The 19,860-nt window shown below is 43.2% G+C and overlaps 1 protein-coding gene across 1 annotated transcript in view; it reads left to right on the top strand.

Annotated features, from left to right (window-relative positions):
• LOC135216167 (protein ROP-like) overlaps window positions 1-19,860 on the top strand; it is a 178,259-nt gene that overhangs the window by 124,724 nt on the left and 33,675 nt on the right. Inside the window, exon 10 of the mRNA XM_064251288.1 lies at window positions 13,180-13,400. Coding sequence (XP_064107358.1) covers window positions 13,180-13,400 — 221 coding nt within the window. The remainder of the gene's footprint in view (window positions 1-13,179; window positions 13,401-19,860) is intronic.

Raw genomic sequence — 19,860 nt, 5'->3', positions numbered from 1 at the left:
CTCGCTAACAATAGGGATCTCCATGATCTATTGAGATCTTTCGAGACGACCAAGGTACCACTACCGAAGCTACCTTCGTGGAACCTGGATGTGGTCCTAAAATATTTGATGTCAAATCGTTTTGAACCTCTTTCATCTTCGTCTCTACGACATGTTTGACGAAGAAAACTGTATTCCTAACTGCTCTGGCGACGGCGAAGAGAGTTAGCGAATACAGGCTATCAGCAAACACGTCGGTTTCAAAGGGCATAATGCAGTCTGCTCTTTGAATATGTCGTTTCTGGCCAAAACGAAAACCCTTCCAATCCGTGGCCTAGAACATTCGAGATCAAGGGTATGGCTGAGATCATTGGTCAAGAGCCAGAAAGAGTCCTGTGTCCTGTTAGGGCTCTTAGAGAGTATATTCGTAGAACGAAGGATTGCCGAGGTTCTGCAGAGAACTTATGGTGTTCGGTCAAGAGACCAAACATGCCCATGTCCAAGAATGCACTGGCATTCTTTTTAAGAAACACCATTAAAGAGGCGCACGCTTCTTGCAAAGACAGTGACTTGAAGATACTTAAAGTTAATGCGCACGAAGTAAGGGCTATTTCGACCTCAATAGCCTTTCAGAAAAACATGGCTCTTAAAGACATTTTAAATGCTACTTTTTGGAGGAGTAACTCAGTGTTCGCCTCTCACTACCTACGGGAGGTGAGAACGACCTATGAAAGCTGTTACTCTCTCGGACCATACGTCGCCGCAGACACTATTTTGGGGGCAGGAGGTAGCACTCATCCTTTCCCATAGAAAAGGTAGCTGAGTTTTTAATATTTGTATGTTTATGGTTGTAGGGTCGGCTGCCGAGTACAGTCGTCCCTTCCTTTAGCCTTTGGTATATGGGAGTTTGTTGTTAGGCTAACTTAGGTGGTGGTTTTTGCCTCGTTGCCCTCGGAAGTATGGTCATGGTCTAGTCACATTGTGGTCCCGTCCCCGTTGACAGATCCATATAGAGCGCACCAACTACATAGGTCACTACCTTGTTGGTAACTCTAGTAAAGCAGAAGCAGACTTGGGTGACAGTAATCACGAAGTCAGCTATGCTAACAGGTAAGGAACCAAGATGTCAATCATATACATTTATATGTTTTCTAAAATCCTTTTTCTGTCTCTCCCACGCCAAAGGTGGGATTCAGCTATATATATATCTGACAGGTAAGTTTCATGAACAAAATTATATTGTTAAGATACAATAAAGTTTGTTCATACTTACCTGGCAGATATATATATTTTTAGTACCCACCCACCTCCCCTCAGGAGACAGTGGAGATAGAAATCTGATAGAAAATGGGAATGGTTCCTGATACCCGCCTCCCAGCGGCGGGAATGGGTACTAACCACCCTAACTCCCACTACGTGTGTCGTAAGTTTTAGAAATTCTGTCGGACTTCAGAGAATACAGCTATATATATATCTGCCAGGTAAGTATGAACAAACTTTATTGTATCTTAACAATATCATATTCACAAAAATAATATAAAAATAGTATAAAAATAGGCAGTTTTAAGCATTTTTGGAGGGGTATTTGGTGCTCCAGCTATTAAAATTCACAGATACAAGCATTTTTAGAGGGGTTCCAATATTTCACAGATTTTCAATAATCGCTGGGGGGTTGTGGTACCTAACCCTCCATTCACTATAAAGTTCAGTCATTCTGAGAAAATTGCCTTTCTAAATCCAATTACTTAAATTCTGTATTTTTAAAGGCATACAGGGTATGAATATATATGTAGGATGGAAACACATGTGATTTCATGAAGGTGAAGATTGCTCCTGATGATTCCCCATTAGATTTCATTGCATAAAGGTGGCATATTGCAAGTAGTCTTTGATAACCTTGTGGCTAGTTATTTCTTAGCCCATGTAGCCACCTTTGCACTACCTCTGCAGGATATACAGTAGTGCCTCGAGATACGAAATTAATCCGTCCCGAGGCACCTTTCGTATCATGAGGTTTTCGTATCTTGGACCACATTTTACATGTAAAATGGCTAATCCATTCCAAGCCCTCCAAAAACACCCATGTAAATTTCATAATAAAGGTAAATTGACCTATAAACAATGAAATACTACAACAATTTGCACCATAAAAATGCAAAACCTGTAAATAAAGTGTATATTAGTGTACAAGAAATATTATTACTGTAATGTAAAATGTGGAAGCTTACCTTTCGAGTGAGGCTATCTCCGAAAGTGGCGGCAGAGGAGGAGGAGGACAAACGTCAGATAAGTACACTTAACTTTACGAAACACAAGAAAATGTTAGAAAAACAAACTAAACTTTACCAAACACATTAACAAAACTGTAACACTTAACTTTACAAAAAACTTAGAATAAAATTTATTTGGCTTTTTTTTATTTTTACATTTCTTTTTACTTTTTTATACTTTACACGTAATTTCAATTTCTTCACCACCGAATGGATGCCAGTCCGTTTACGGAATTTTTCGAACCACCCATGAGAAGCCTTGAACTCTGGGGTTGCCGTTGATGTCCCCTTTCCGCCGTTGTCTTCGGCTTGGGCAATCAAATCGCCGAAAATAGTGCTGGCCTTCTGGCAGATTGCCGTCTCGGTTATCGTATCGCCATTGATTTCTTTGTCCTCGATCCATACAAGAAGCAGCCTTTCCATTTCATTATGCACATGGCTTCTTTTGTTGGACAAAATAGTCACGCCCTTGGAAGGTGTGCTGCTTTGATGGCTTCTTTCTGCTTAAGGATGGTGCCTATTGTCGACGGATTTCGGCCGTGTTCCTTAGCGATCACACTCAACCGCAAGCCAGCTTCATACTTTTTTATTATGTCCATTTTTGTCTCCATAGAAAGCATTCTCTTCTTTCTGTGAACTTCAGCAACTTTCTTGGGACCCATGACTATATGTACTGTACGTAATTAAGTTATGTATGTAGTATGTATACTAATTAGGTTCTCACAACACGATAAAGTAGCACAACGAAATCACTAACGAATTTACGATACTAAACGAAATCGTTGGACCGAACGAATGCCGCATGTGTACAATGAAGCTTCGGGTGGCCGAGCGAAGGCACGCCACCATGTAAGATGCATGATGGGAGGGATGCTGTCCAATAGGAGAGAAGGATCTCATGGCTTGGCTAGCATCAGGAACCAATGGGAGAGCAGGAGGATTGTGGCGAGTACTAGAACTAAGATGGCGGCGCGAGTTTCAAAATTGTTATTGGGCGAATCTCGGACTTTCAGAAACCTTTCATATCTTGAAAACTTTTTGTATGTAGAGCAGTAAAATTTTTCGTGTCGGCTTTCTTATCTCGAGTTTTTTGTAAGTTGAGCCTTTCGTATCTCGAGGTACCACTGTGATGCTTTGTGCAATTTATTGTAGTATATTTGGTACTGAAGATCCATGTAGGAGGTCACAATTTATGATGTTATATAGTTCATATGTAGACAGTAATGGGGGTTCTGTTTAGCTTGCCTTATCTTTATCATTCTATTGGTCTCTTCTCACTTTGCTGTTCAACTTCTTTGTCTTTCTCCAGTGTTTACCTCCCTTTTAGGAACTGCCCTTTGTGTCTGATTAATTCCACCACCATAAGGTCTGCATTTTTATCTTAGAGGTCTGGTGAAACAAGTGAATAGTATTACTGTAGCATATTCATTATATATATTTTCAAATTAAGTGATATTCAGTAAGAAATGATAACTTTTTATAGTATACTTTTCACTTCTTCTGTACTGACACCAAGTGTCAGGGAGCTGTGATCTTATTACTTATTCTACTATAAACTTATCCTAATGAACCCTTTTGTAAATATAAGGAACATAGATGTAACAGAACTTCAACTTGTCACTTGTGATGAGCATGTCATATGTGATGAACTCTTCACATGTGATGAACTTGTCGTGAGTGTTTGGTTTAGATTCAACTGGTACAGTAGTTGTGTAAGTAGACCTTTCTAGATGTTAGGAGTGTAGTCTTAGCCCTCCAATCCCATTTCACAGGAGGTCTGTCTTTTAATAGTTCCTTTGAGGCTTACACTTTAAATTTCTCCATCTCAGATCAAGTAGTAGACTTGAAAGATATGGTTGATCTTGTTTCTGTACTACTTGTACAGATGTCATTTTTCTGCTACTGGAACTATTGTAGACACTAACACTGCTTCAGCCTCTACTACCTCCCTTTGACCAGGGCATAGTTCTCTTTATTTGCTTCTCTTGGACCTTGATCCCCCTCTCAAAGGCTCAAAGGCCTTTCAGAGAGTCATAGATTTTGATCTTCATGCAAGAAATGTAAACAATACTGTTACTAATATGGCAATGTATGCTTTAATGACTCTCTCTCTCTCTCTCTCTCTCTCTCTCTCTCTCTCTCTCTCTCTCTCTCTCTCTCTCTCTCTCTCTCTCTCTCTCTCTCTCTCTTTTGATTGTGGTTTCATTTTACTGATAGTTTCACAACAAGATTTCATTTTGTATTTGACTGTTTAGTTGGTAGCTCTGGTCAAGGTTTCAGTAGTCATTATACACTTCACAACTCTTCCTATCATTAAACTTGAAACTGTACTCTGAACTCTCCAGTTCTCTAGCAGATAGTTTCCCAATCTTGGTTCTTGTCTGTGGTCAACCAATATCTGGATCCATAGTATCTAATTCATGGTGTGAGCTTCATGCAATCTTTTGTTCTTCATCAGGTTGTCTTTGCCATCATTCCTATGTTCTTCATTTGTCATTGTAGCAGAACAGATATTTTGCCAGTGGTTGGAGTTTTTGTATAAGTACAGTGGTGCCTCAGACTTAAAACTTAATCCATTCCTGAAGACTGTTCCAAATATGCTTTTTTTGAAATATGAAACAAATATCCCCATGAGAAGTAAAGGGAATCAGGATAATTCATTCCAGCCAACCCAAAAAGTCCCCCTTTCACATTTTTCATATTATTAATGTGTTCAAAAGTTAAATTAAGAGTATAAAGTAATAAAACAGTACAATATATGAAGTAAAATTTGGGAAAATTTCATGTTAGATTTACGGACTTCTTGGTGAAAATGGCGCACAGCCAGCTTGGGGTTGGAGGGAGGAGAGATGGGAACTTTTAGAGGAAACTGAAATGGTCGCAGTAGGCAAAGGTTGATGATAAAATCAATTTTATTCACATTTTACAAGGATAATCAAAGGAATCAATATGTAGTATGTGTGTATCCTATTGTGTCAGAGAGAGAGAGAGAGAGAGAGAGAGAGAGAGAGAGAGAGAGAGAGAGAGAGAGAGAGAGAGAGAGAGAGAGAGAGAGAATGATTGTTGATGGTTTACATTGGGATCTTATGTGCATGAAAAAGATTAATTATGCCCCAATACGTCAACTTACTGTTGGCAAATGACAAAATTTAAAATAAACATGGGGATTATGCAAACAAATAGTAATAAGTAAAGAATGCAAGTAAGAAAGGAAGTTGTTTAAGGAAAGAATCAAAGGCACACAGAAGCTGAACGCAGCACCAGTGTGTTTATTATGCAACTGAGTTACTTTTACAGTGGTAAAAAATCGTAAAAAGCAATTGTCATTAGATAGGTATTTATCGTAACAAATCTCACTCGGTGCACAGAACACTGGCTCACGATGATTTATTAATTGTTTCTGTATTGTATTTGATTGTTTTCATATTTTATCATTACGTTAAATTTATTCTGAAATTTCCTCTTTTATGTGAATTGTAATTGTTTTTACATAGATACAGTAATATTTGTTCATGAAACTTACCTGTCAGATATATATATAGCTGTATTCTCTGAAGTCCGACAGAATTTCTAAAAACCTACGACACACATAGTGGGAGTAGGGTGGTTAGTACCCATTCCCGCCGCTGGGAGGCGGGTATCAGGAACCATTCCCATTTTCTATCAGATTTCTTCTGTCGCCGGTGTTGTAAACAACTGTTTACAGCACCTCCGCCTCAGGATTTTGGAAAACTTTTCTTTGCTTGAGTATCCTCTTGACTTTTTGGTTTTTTGTTATTGGATCGATAGCTTGGCATACGTGACTTTGGATTGTTTTTTAATTTGGCTTGGTTTTTTCCTTAACTATGTCGGGGTCTAGTTCGGCTAGCGCCAGAGTGTGTATGAAAGATGAATGCAAGGTGAGGCTACCAAAAGCCTTGGTTGATCCTCACACAGTGTGTAAAGGTTGTAGGGGGCAAGTTTGTAGGTATGATTTTCGCTGCACGGAGTGCGAAAGTTTGAGTGATGGACAATGGAAGACGTATGAATCCTACGTTAATAAACTAGAGCGTGATAGGATCAGGAGGTCTTCCTCCAGGAGTAAATCGGGTAGCAGACAGGGTATTAATGTAACCCCTTCTAACCCTTCTTTAGATTTTGTGACTCCTAACCACGTAGTGTTGCCTTCGGGCCCTCAAGTGGTGTCTGCGGAGGGTAATGCCCTTTCGCTTATTTTGGATTCATTGAAGACTCTTGAATCTAAAGTTCTTGCCCTTGAAAACAGGCAAAGTGCTAAGTGCAGTGATAGTGCCCCTAGTGAAGTGGAGGGGGCGTCAGATCGGCCCTATAGCGCCTCTAGGCTGGGACCTCTGCCGGACTCCCAGGACTCAGGGAGAGGGCATGTCGAAGGCCGAAGGAGGGTTACGGGGATCCCCCACCGATCTGACGTCCCTTCAGCAGTACCTGTTGTCGCTTCCCAGGCTGCTAAGGAGCGTGCTCGAGCACGTATCCTAAAGGATTGTTTCTCGTCTTCCGACGCGTCCTCCCGCGCAAGGGGTGGGAATCTCGTTCGGATTCGCGACCTTTGAAGAGGACTTTTCAAGATCAGGACGCTTCACGTCATGCTTTGTCTGATTGGCATTCTTCTCCGGAAAGCGTAACCTTTCCGCCCCAGAAGAAGACTAGGACGTCTTCTGATGATGACGCCGTCGAGCGCCCCAGTCGCTCTAGAGCCAAGGCTGTTCCTGGGAGAAGGAAGAAGGCGTCCCCTCGCCCCTCACCTTCTCACAGGCATAGCTCTTCTCCTCGTAAAGAGACTTCTCAGACTGAGATAATCCTTGCTATGCAACGGCAACTGGATGCTTTACTTAAGCAGAAGGAAACGGTTCCTCCTCGTAAGAAGGACGACAGACTTCCGATCAAGAGAACAAGACAGTCTTCTCCGCCTGCTCTTCTTTCGTCCCCGTCTCCTGGTATTTCATCTTCTAGACTTCGTTCTCCCCAGTGTTCGTCTAGAGGTGGCGGTAAACGTCAGGAGAGAGAGAGGTTTCTTCATTCTGCCCTCTCTTCTCGACGTGAGGACGCTCGGCGTTCCGACATCGACGTTTCTGATGACGATGTTTTAGTTCCTGACGGATGAACTTAAGTACGTTCTGCTCCGCTTCGTCATGCTTGTGTTGACGCTCAACGGGACGCTCGTCAAGTGTCAGTCCCTGTTTCTTCGCGGGACGTTCGTAGGGACGCTTCGCGGGACGCTAGGAGAGACGCTCCGCTCGACGCTTCTTTGGATGCTTCGTTGGACGCTCAGTTGGACGCTGATTTGGACGCTTCGTTGGACGCTCGGAGGGACGCTAGGTTGGACGCTCCGATGGACGCTAGTAGACATTGTCGTAAGAGCTCTTTGGACGCGAATATGGAAGTTCGCTCTCGATCGGACGTTGTTCCCGAGTCTTTGGCTGACGCTACACGTCTTCCTTCAACTTCACGTTCTACTCAAGTTTTGATTGCTGATCCTGTGAATGTTAAGGATTCTGTTAAGGGTACACTACCCTCTTCTTCTCGTCATCGTTCTGACATGAGACTTGGATCGAAAGGACTTCTGCCTCTTTCTTCGGAGTTTCACTCGGGTAAGGAAGAAGGGGAATTAAGCTGTTCTTCTGAGGATGTTGACGAAGAACAACCCTCGACGTCGTCTTCTTCAGACTACCAAGTATTGGCTCGTCTGCTCCGGGATTCATTTGGAGATACCTTCCTTCCTTCTGCTCCTCCTTCTCCTCCATCGCAGTTTTCGTCGTCGTAAGCTAAGAAGACACCAGGGTTTGTGAAAATGAAGACGTCGTTGTCTACCAAGAGGGCTTTCCGTAAGGTTAACGCCTGGATGGAGACTAGAAAAACTTTCGCCCTGCCTCAGTCTAGGCTTAGCGGTAAGGCAGGGATGTGGTATGAAACCGGTGAGGAGTTAGGATTGAAGGTTCCAACGTCAGCACAAGGAGATTTCGCCAGCGTTGTGGATGCCTCAAGGAGAGCTCTTTTAGCCTCAGCGAAGGTGTCGTGGACGACTTCGGAACTTGACCATCTGTTGAAGGGTCTTTATAGGTCCTTGGAAGTTTTTAACTTTTTAGACTGGTGTCTCGGTGTGTTAGACAACCAGTCTCGTAAGCCAGATTTGATCAGCTTGGGGGAGCTGTCCAGTGTATTGTCATGCATGGACAAGGCCGTCAGGGATGGCTCAGAGGAGTTAGCCTCTCATTTTTCAGCAGGCGTGTTGAAGAAAAGATCGCTTTATTGCAATTTTGCGGCTAAGTCTGTCTCTTCCTCACAGAAGACAGAACTTTTGTATGCGCCTTTCTCAAGTCATCTCTTCCCCCAGGCTATGGTGAAGGATCTGGCAGTAAGTCTTCAGGAGAAAGCCACTCAAGACCTTTTGGCTCAGTCGTCGAGACGTCCTGCTGTCCCTTCCACGTCTTCAGGAGTCCAGTCTATTAGGAAGCAGAAGCCCTTTCGTGGAGGATCTTCAGCTAGATCTTTACCCCGAGGAAGGAGTCTTCCTAGAGGTAGAGCCCCGGCTAAGTCCAGGGGCAAGAAGTGAGAGTGCATTACTTCAGTCACCGGTAGGAGCCAGGCTTCAGTTGTTTGGAGGAGCCTGGAGAGAAAGAGAGGCAGACACCTGGTCTCTCAATATCATAGAGAAGGGGTACAAGATTCCTTTCGTAAGGCCTCCCCCTCTGACTTCCACTCCCAGGGACTTGTCCCCGTCGTATCCTCAAGGAAAACAGAAGATACTTTTCGATCTGCTCGAGCAGATGCTCGAGAAACGAGCAGTGGAACAGGTCTTAGACCTGGCTACGCCAAGATTTTACAACAGATTGTTTCTTGTTCCGAAACACTCGGGAGGGTGGCGGCCAGTCTTGGATGTAAGTCGTCTGAACCTCTTCATAGAAAAGCAGAAGTTCAAGATGGAGGCACCTCAGTCAGTTCTGGGGGCCTTAAGACCGGGAGATTGGATGGTATCACTCGATCTTAGGACGCATACTTTCACGTCCCGATACACCCCCAGTCTATGAAGTACCTTCGGTTCGTCCTGAAAGGAAAGGTGTTTCAGTTCAGGGCTCTTTGTTTCGGTCTGAGTACGGCCCCATTTGCGTTCACCATCTTAATGAAGAATGTGGCGAGGTGGCTCCATCTTTCCAACATCAGGATCTCGCTCTATCTGGACAACTGGCTCATACGAGCTTCTTCGCAGACCCGGTGCCTGAAGGACCTACAAACGACTCTGTCTTTAGCTGCGTCCCTGGGGCTTCTGGTGAACTTCGAAAAGTCACATCTGACCCCAACACAGTCCATCGTGTATCTGGGGATTCAGATGGATTCAGTGGCTTTTCGGGCTTTTCCGTCCCAGGAATGTCAGCAACAAGGCATAGAGAAAGTGTCAGCCTTTCTAGGGAAGGATTCATGCTCGGTGAGGGAATGGATGAGTCTGCTGGGGACCATTTCCTCGCTGGAGAAGTTTGTTTCCCTGGGGAGGCTACACCTCCGACCTCTTCAGTTCTTCCTGTCGGACAACTGGACAGAGAAGGACAACTTCGACATGATCTTAACCATCTCAGAAGAGGTAAAGAGCCATCTAAGATGGTGGCTCGATCCGTTAAAGCTATCAGAGGGCATATATCCCTCAAGCTTCGGAACCCCGACCTAGTGTTGTTCTCCGACGCGTCATCCACGGGGTGGGGAGCAACACTAGGGGGGGAGGAAGTGTCAGGCACCTGGAGAGGGGAACAGGTAGCCTGGTATATCAACTTCAAGGAGCTGGCAGCTGTTCAGTTAGCGCTCCAGTTCTTTCAGGACAAAGTCTCCCGTCGAGTAGTCCAAGTCAACTCGAACAATACCACAGCCCTGGCATACTTGAAGAAACAAGGAGGAACTCACTCTCGCTCCCTGTTCGCTCTAGCGAAAGAAATTCTGCTTTGGGCGAAGGCGAGAGAGATCACAATCTTGACAAGGTTCATTGCCGGAGTCGAGAACGTCCGTGCGGATCTCCTCAGTCGACAAGGACAGTTGCTGCCGACAGAGTGGACCCTCAATCAGGACGTATGCCAGGAACTGTGGGGTCTTTGGGGACGCCCTTTGGTGGACGTTTTTGCAACCGCAAGGACGGCGAGACTTCCTCTTTACTGCTCCCCGGTTCTCGATCCGGGGGCAGTAGCAGTGGACGCCCTGTTATGGGATTGGACGGGCCTAGATCTCTACGCATTTCCCCCCTTCAAGATTCTGGGAGAAGTGATGAGAAAGTTCACAGCTTCGGAGGGGACGAGGTTGACGTTAATAGCCCCCTTTTGGCCCGCAGCGAACTGGTTCACAGAGGTGATGTCCTACCTGGTGGATTTTCCGAGATCTCTTCCGTTAAGGAGAGATCTACTCAAACAGCCCCACTTCGAGAGATACCACAAAAACCTCTCCGCTCTGAGTCTGACTGCGTTCAGACTATCCAGAAGTTGGCCAGAGCGAGAGGTTTTTCGAAACCTGTGGCTAAAGCTATCGCCACTGCGAGGAAACCTTCTTCAATTGCGGTTTACCAATCGAAGTGGGCAGCTTTTAGGAGCTGGTGTAAAAAGAAAGGAGTTTCCTCCACCACGACCTCTGTGAGCCAGATCGCCGACTTCCTTCTTTATCTCAGACGAGATTTGAAGCTTGTAGTGTCAACCATTAAAGGCTACAGAAGTGTCTTATCTGTAGATTTTCGACATAGAGGTCTTGACCTTGCTAATAACAAGGATCTACATGATCTACTGAGATCTTTTGAGACCACCAAGGTACCGCTACCTAAGTTACCTTCGTGGAATCTGGACGTGGTTCTCAAGTTTTTAATGTCAAGCTGCTTTGAACCCCTTTACTCTGCTTCTTTGCGAGATTTGATGAAGAAGACTGTATTCCTAACTGCTCTGGCGACGGCGAAGAGGGTTAGCGAGATACAGGCTATTAGTAAACACGTCGGCTTCAAAGGGCATAATGTGGTCTGCTCTTTGGGTATGTCATTCCTGGCTAAGAATGAAAACCCTTCCAATCCTTGGCCTAAAACGTTCGAAATCAAGGGTATGGCAGAAATCATTGGTCAAGAGCCAGAAAGAGTCCTGTGTCCGGTCAGAGCTCTTAGAGAATATCTTCGTAGGACAAAGGAGTGTAGAGGTTCTGTGGAGAACTTATGGTGTTCGGTCAAGAGACCTAATATGCCTATGTCCAAGAATGCACTGGCATTCTTTTTAAGGAACACCATTAAGGAGGCGCACTCTAATTGTAAAGACAGTGACTTTAAACTCTTAAAAGTTAACGCTCACGAAGTAAGGGCTATTTCGACTTCTATAGCCTTTCATAAAAATATGGCCCTCAAAGATATTTTAAGTGCCACTTTTTGGAGGAGTAACTCGGTGTTCGCCTTGCACTATTTACGGGAGGTCAGAACGACATATGAAAACTGTTACTCTCTTGGACCATACGTCGCCGCAGACACTATCTTGGGGGCAGGAGGTAGCACTCATCCTTTCCCATAGAAAAGGGTAGGTGAGTTTTTTTAATGATTGTAATGTTTATGGTTGTAGGGTCGGCCGCCGAATGCGGTCGTCCCTTCTTTTAGCCTTTTGTATATGGGAGTTTTGGTTAGGCTAACTTAGGTGGTGGTTTTTGCCTCGTTGTCCTCAGAAGTATGGTCATGGTCTAGTCACATTGTGGTCTCGTCCCCGTTGACAGATCATCTAGAGCGCACCAACTACACAGGTCTCTACCTTGTTGGTAACTCTAGTGAAGCAGATGCAGGCTTGGGTGACAGTAATCACGAAGTCAGCTATGCTAACAGGTAAGGAACCAAGATGTCAATCATCTACATTTATATGTTTCCTAAACTCCTTTTTTCTGTCTCTCCCACCGCCAAAGGTGGGATTCAGCTATATATATATATATCTGACAGGTAAGTTTCATGAACAAAATGATATTGTTAAGATACAATAAAGTTTGTTCATACTTACCTGGCAGATATATATATTTTAAGTACCCACCCACCTCCCCTCAGGAGACAGTGGAGATAGAAATCTGATAGAAAATGGGAATGGTTCCTGATACCCGCCTCCCAGCGGCGGGAATGGGTACTAACCACCCTACTCCCACTACGTGTGTCGTAGGTTTTTAGAAATTCTGTCGGACTTCAGAGAATACAGCTATATATATATCTGCCAGGTAAGTATGAACAAACTTTATTGTATCTTAACAATATCATTTTTAGATCTCTCTTCTTCTATCCTTAACATGTCAACGCTCCCTTGTTCAATTTCAAGTCAGCTGCGCGTGGTGTCACCACAGTGACATACAATTTTTTACATCTTTTATGCTAAATTTATATTGAAATGCTTTATTCTTTTATTTATTTTGTCAAATATGGTTATTATTAAACTTGTGTACTATATTGTAAATGAAAAAACATGTGAATACGTACAGGTTTTTTTTTTTTTTTTGTAGGATGCAAGATAATCGGTCAGTTTGAAGTACAAGCATTTGTTTGACAAATGATACAAAATTTTCTCTAAAATTTTAGTAGAAAAAGGGAATGTTCGACATAAGAAATGTTTAACAAATGAGGTACCACTGTACATTAGATATTTTAGAAATAAAAATCGTTGATTTACCTCGAGGTCCCACCTCCTTATTCTTGTAAAGCTATGTCCACTGGAGACTTAATTCGGAACTAGTTAAGGACTTGTAAAGAAGGATATAACACCCCACCTGCCCGACATAAGGGAGGTCTTGAGCTACCTTGGATGTCAGATGCTTTCTAAATTGGTCTGACCTGTGAACACCAAAGAAAGAAGTTTAATTAAGTGTATTTATAGTTTGTAAATATGAAGGGAAATTAGTCCCATAGAAATTTGCATTCTTACACTTACCATGAATACTTTACTATTTCTAGGTGAAAGGATCCGTGACCACATGAAGAATATCATCCCCATCCTCCTTGACCAAGCCTTTGAAGACAGAGATAAACTTCGGGTCATTCTTTTATATATTTTGGCCAAAAATGGTATTTCAAATGAAAATCTTGAAAAATTACTTCAACATGCACAGATCCCTCCTGCTGAAAAGACAACTATCAACAACATGACACATTTAGGTGCCAATGTTATTGTTGAGGTAAGTTCCATGTGCTCCTGTTTTGAGAAAAACACTACTAAATTTTGGTAGCTGTAGATGGGAAAGATAATAAAACGAGTAATACGTAATACAGTGGACCTGGGTATTTGCGTCCTCCTGAGTTGTGGACTCATGCATTCGCTGATTTCTTTCGGGAACATTTTCCCCCCATTATTCGCGGAAAATTCGCCTATTCGCAGTATTTTTCTGAGAAATATCCAGAAATTCTTGTTTTTTTTTTCATTATAAAATGGACTTATTGTTAAAAAACTATTAAAAAACCAAGTTTAAACATTTTTGTGGGGTTTTCTTAAGTTTTAACTAACAAAATTGGCTGTTTTCAGTGTTTGCATAGGGGTTCCAACTATTTGAGAGGGGGTTGGGGTCTGGTAAACATCCCCCGCGAATATGGGGGGACCACTGTAGTAGTTATTTTTAGTCTTATATTTCAAGAACATGGCATCAGGATGAAAGCCAAGTTGTAAAATATTATGGATTATTTCATAACTCATTTATCTTACACAGAGATCATTCTACAACAGCATCAACATGCAATCAAGACACTACCCTTATGCGTATTCTATGCTAGTGTACCCCAAAACCCTTGTCTCACCTTGCAGTTCCTGTATCTTACCATATACTACACACACTTAGCCTATATGACAGTAAAAATGAAAACAATTCTTTCATTGAAGGTTTGTGTGGAAGTTCATAACCAAGGATGTTATAAGAGGTTTCAGGGTTTAAATTATCCTAGGCAGCTTAACCTTATTTGTTCACTATAATACTAGGATGGTGTATAACAGTAAAACAAAGTTTTCCTCACACTCACAAAATATTTATTTATACACCTTTCCTCACAAATGAATTATCAAAAACATTTTCTTATTTCTTGCAATATTGAGTTATTTTAAATTTCTGTTTTCAAAATGCATACTACATATACATAGTGTGGTAAGGCCTTTCAGGTAGTGCTTTCACTGCTAATCAGACTGCACTTGAAATGGGGGTTCAGCTACTGATGGTCATACCTTGAGAGTTGTGTGTGAATATTTGATTAAAACAACTACAGTATATAATCATGTGCGGATGACTGCCTTTGCCAGAGATTTATCTCTTTTAGATAGAGTGGACCATCAGCGGATGGCCTCTTGTTTGTCAGTTTTCCTTAATTTGTATTTTAATAGAGATCTTTGTTACAATTGATCCATAATCCTCTTTTCCTGCCAAGAGCAACCAGATTTGCTGAACAGCAGCACCAGTATGCAGTAAATGTGCCTCACTGTCCAACTTCACAGTTCCAGAGAACCTTTTATTCCTTATGCTGTTGGACTTTAGAACTGTCTCCATGAGGATGTCGCGGAATTGGAACCTCAAAAGTTCAAGCAAAGATGCAATGCATTACTACCAAAAACAGTTCTTGTATTCTACCGAAATTATTTTGTCTTCTTTTATCTCATCTTTTATTGATTTCACTTTTCCATATATCAGATAACTGTACCTTCTATTATTTCTTTCTTATGAACACCATTTTGTTCAAGTAACTTACCAATTAATTACATAGCTAAGTATTTCTAAGTACTGGTAGCTAAAATTTGAAAATCGCGGCAGTGATTCTTTTGTTTCGGTGTAGGTCGGTACCCCGCCCACTACCAGGGGAATAGGTAAATGACTCGGCAAAGAAGCTCAATTTTATTTATACCGGCTTCCAACGAAGGTCGTGGGTTGTAGCTTTCTTTGAGTTTGGATTTTGTCATTCGCCGAGAGTTCCAATACCTTCGGTGAAGTAGTCTTGATTCTTTGGTCATTTCCATTAAACATTTATTAACTAGTCAGGTGTAATAACAGTACTTTGACCAGTTTAGAGCTTTTAGCCTGTTCTTTTGAGATTTTCTCTAGCAATGTCTGTGTCTAGTAAGTCGAGGCTGCAATACACAGTTAACTTCAGCAAAGTATGCTTCCCATCTGTTTGTGTTAGATGTAGGGGTCAAGTTTGCACTATTAATTTAACTTAGTGTATAGGCTAAAATAAAAAACAATGGAGGGTTCTATCTCCTTACCATTCAAAATTAGAAAAAGATAAGAAGCGTAAGGCTGGTGCTAGGTACAAAAGGTCTTTAGCTAGCTGTGACTCTTCCTCTGAAGTGCCTGTGATTACTGTTTTGTCCCCCAAACTGAGTCTTTAATCTTTTCCACCTAATTTTGTTCCTGACTCCCATGCTTCCGATCCCAGTGCCATTGCCAGTCTCGATGCAAACTTTGAACATAAGTTTGAGCTGTTAGCTAACTCTATGGCTCAGCTAGGTGAGTCAGTGTGTATGCTTCTCGATAAAGACAAAAGTAAAGTGTTAATGAAGCTGGCTGTCCATCCTGCCGATTCTTTAGGCGAAGGTCCCTTACATACTCCCTTGCACCTGGGAGAAGTCATGTCGGAGGCCCAGGGGAGGTCCATGTGGTCTGCCCACAGGCAGTCAGCCCCTCAGTCGCACCTTTAGATGTTTACCAGGTAGCGAAAGACAGCCGTTGGAAAGGCGTCTTGGACAGTGGTCATTGTCTTCAAGCTCGGATTATTCAAGTATGGAGAAATGGCGCCGATGGCGCAATAGTGACTGTTCCAGACCATTGAACAGGTCTGCAGTGGACTCTAATTGTACCCATCAGGTACCACTTAAGAAGGTAGAGGAGGTTAAACCGTCTTGTAATTTTTGGATAATTCCAACAAACTTCAACTTATGGAAGGAGACTTTTCCCGATCTGTAGTGAGACGTAAGCGTCCGAGATCGGTGCACGCTTCGGCGCCAGTGTCGCCTTTGGCCCTTCAAGCTATTCCAGTTACAGTTCACGAGCGGCCTAGGACACCAGGGCAAGAATTGTCCCCTGCTGTGGCTCCCATATGTCTCTGTTTCCAAGCGTATTTCGACGCCAAATCCCTCGTTGATGCACGAGCACCCATCGGCGCCTGAGACTTTGAAGCTTGGACTTTAAGGGGCACAGGAGTGCCCATTACTGCCAGAGCTCCCTTTTTCATTTGAACAGGAGTCGTTTGCAGCGCCGATTCCACCCTTGGCTCCTTGTTTTAAGTCTTCTCCTTCAGTCGCCACGGCCGACCCTCATTTGTAACCCTCATTTGTCTAATGTATCTTCTGCGGAAGAAGAAGAGATGCTACAGAAGATTCTATACCGCCATCAGCATATGAAGCTCTTTTGTGATTTTTCATAAAATGTTATCCCAACTTTTTCAAGCCAGCTACTCCTGCCCCGCCAGCTACAACTCTTCAGATGAGTAAAGTTTCTTTGGAGTCTTGTGATCTCCCTCAGTTAGTGCTTTCTATTTCAACCAAGAAAGCTATGGGTGAGGTCGAAAGTTGACTAGCAGAAAAGAGAGCACAAGGAAAAACAGTTTTCTCTTTTCCTTCTCCTTGCTTGAATAAAAGAAGACATTCATATTATTTCCCTGGGGAGTCTTCCTCTTTGGGTGTTTCTTCCTCTGCCCAAGGGGACTTCTCGGGACTTATTGAGTCTTCTCGGAGATCGGCTTTCACAGCAGCAAAAAACAGGTTTTCTTTGGCTGAGATCGACCACTTCCTTCTAACCACTTCCTTCTAAATCTTTTTAAGATTATAGAAGTTATTAATTTTATGGAATGGACTGTTGGCTCCCATGGTAAGAAAATTTGGGATACTTCTTCAGCAATTTCTCCATCGGTTTCTTCTGACCTCTTAGGAGTTCTCTGGTGTTCAGACTGAGGCATTAGTGACGGTTCCTGACAAATCGCTTCTACCTTTGCGATGTGCATTCTTTAGAAGAATGAGGTATGGTACTCCTTCAGGGCTAAAGGAGTTACTTCAGTCCAGAAATCAGCTCTTCTGTTCTCACCGCTGGTTCGCGAATTCCTGTTTCCTCAGGATGTCGTTAGTGGGTTTGCTTCTGATTTGCAGAAGAAGTCAACCCAAGATTTGCTCTCCCAATCATCCAAGCGTACTCTGAATTTTGTTCCTAAGTCTACTTCTCCCTTGCAACAATTACCCTTTCATGAGGGCAAACAGAGAGCAATCCAAGTCAAGAGGAAATATCTGTCTTGCATTCAAAATAATTAAGAAGTCTTCCTCCAAGCCCACCCCTAAGCAATGAGAACAGTCTTTCTCATGCAGCAGTAGGTGCCAGACTCCATCATTTATGGTAAGAGTGAAGCAGAAGAGGAGAAGAGGAGCAGAACAATGGGTGGTAGAGGTCCTGAGAGTGGGATACTCTATTCCGTTCGTCGACTATCTACCCTTAGTCAAGCAATCCATTACATTGACAGCTTACTCTCTTGGTTCAGAGAAGTATTCGGCTCTGGGCGACGAGGTGTCTTCTTCTTCTAAAAGAAGCAATCGAGAGAGTGGAGGACCCACAGACCGAGGGCTTTTACAACAGACTTTTTGTGGTCTGGAGGTCTTCAGGCGGCTGGAGGCCAGTCCTGGATGTGAGTGTACTGAATGTCTTTGTCTTGAAGACAAAGTTCAAAATGGAGACAAATCGCTCAATTCTTGCTTCCATCCACAGAGGGGACTGGATGGTCTCCATACACATGCAAGATGCATTATTCCATGTTCCCATTCATCCGGACTCGAGGAAGTAACAGGTAGAACATAGAGTTTGTGTAACCTTCAGGTTGTTCCCAGTATCCCAAATGGAATCCTCAGGCTTCTCGTAAGGCGAGACCCCTGAGACAGCTCTTACATGGTTTTTCAATTATATGAGTTCCTCTCTGGACGAGTGGTTTGCGCACTCATCTGCCAAACTGGTGGTTCGAGGTCCGACTCCGCCAACACGGAATCAGAGGAACTTATTTCTGGTGATAGAAGTTAATTTCTCGATATAGTGTGGTTCGGATCCTACAATAAGCTGCAGGTCCCGTTGCTAGGTGACCAATTGGTTCCTAGCCACGTGCTTTCATATAATAGGGATGTAACAGTCCTGGTTTGAAAAGGGAGAAGAAACTTCTCCTCTTGGCTCGAGGATCAGCTATGAAGTCCCTATTCTTCCAGGATTGGCAGGAGAACGCACTGGCATCAAAGCCAGTCACCTAAGCTTGTTGACACCTAAGTAGAAGGATACAGAGGAAAGACTTGTGTCTTTTCCACTATGTGACTTTTATATCTCCTAACACTTGTAATTTCTCTCAAAAACAATGTGAGTTTACAAATCTCCAAATCCAAAAGCATAGTTGTAAAGTACTCTTGTACCTCGAAGTGAAAATGAAAGCATGTCTCCGTGAAGGCTGTAGCTGTGAAGCGACGTCATGGCGGGCGCCATGTTTATGACATCACTGAGCATATCGAATGCGAAGCCAGCACTACAAGAAGTGCAAGGCTGTTGTTGTTATTCTCGTAGGCATAGCAACCTGACTCTAAAGGCTGCCGTGTTGCACTATCTGCTTCTCTACAGATGGCGACGCATCCGACCGCCATTCAGTGCATATCATGATAAAAGGGACATCCATCACGTGGGACCCTGGATGGCAGCTCGACGTCATCTAGCAAACCAACTGTCCTTCTTGGGTTGGTACTCGTGATAGACCTAACGCCGACCGCACACCTGCATCATCTCTGCCCATGTATCTGGAATGAAAACAAGATGGCGATGCACACCTCTCCCCGCAGAAAAAGGAGCACAATTAGTCATAATTACTTCCCAAAGCACAGCCTGATACATCCAAGCTTTGGATTTACAGGCAATCCATATGAATGTGAAAATCCAAAGCCCAGGCAACAAATTAACTGTACCTTAAGAGTTTCTGCACCTACAACTTACTACACGACGAGTACCTCGACGTCAAAATCGTCAAAGAAAATATCCGGGCGTTTATCTGCTTCTTGTGATATCCAGGAAGTCTCGAAGCATGAGAAGGCTTCATGTTGACATGCCCGGGAATTCCAAACAACAGGGGGCAAACTAAACCGTCTTTACAAGGACGGAGGCAAAGCACGTTCTCTCTTAAAGGTCTAAAGAAAATAACTAACGGGGTCACGAGTTAAAGAGGGGTATGTGGGTGGCTCCACATGTCTCGTGTCCAAGCATAGATGCCAATAGTCCCTTGAGTACACAATTATTTTAAACTTTACCAGTTTCCAGCTGGCACTGAGTATTTATCCTAATGTTAAGACCTCAGGTTTGTAAGTTATGAAAAATACAAATTGGTTAAAAATTTGTCATGTTTCGAGCCCTATACTTCGGTCTATCTACGGCTCCCCAAGTGTTCACTCGCATTCTGGCTCCTCTAGCGGGTCAGCTACATCTGATGGGGGTCAACATCACCGTTTATCTGGACAATTGGCGCTTCGCTCTGCAACTGAACTAGCTGCATGTGAGATCTACAAAAGACTTTGAAGTTAGCTCAGGTGCTCAATCTTCTAATCAGTCTGCCAAAATCCCAACTAGTCCCGACTCAATGGATAGTGTATTTGGGAATGACTCT

Source organism: Macrobrachium nipponense, chromosome 6 (genome assembly GCF_015104395.2).
Source record: "Macrobrachium nipponense isolate FS-2020 chromosome 6, ASM1510439v2, whole genome shotgun sequence".
In the NCBI taxonomy this organism is placed as follows: Eukaryota; Metazoa; Arthropoda; class Malacostraca; order Decapoda; family Palaemonidae; genus Macrobrachium; species Macrobrachium nipponense.
This window is presented reverse-complemented; position numbering and strand designations above follow the sequence as displayed.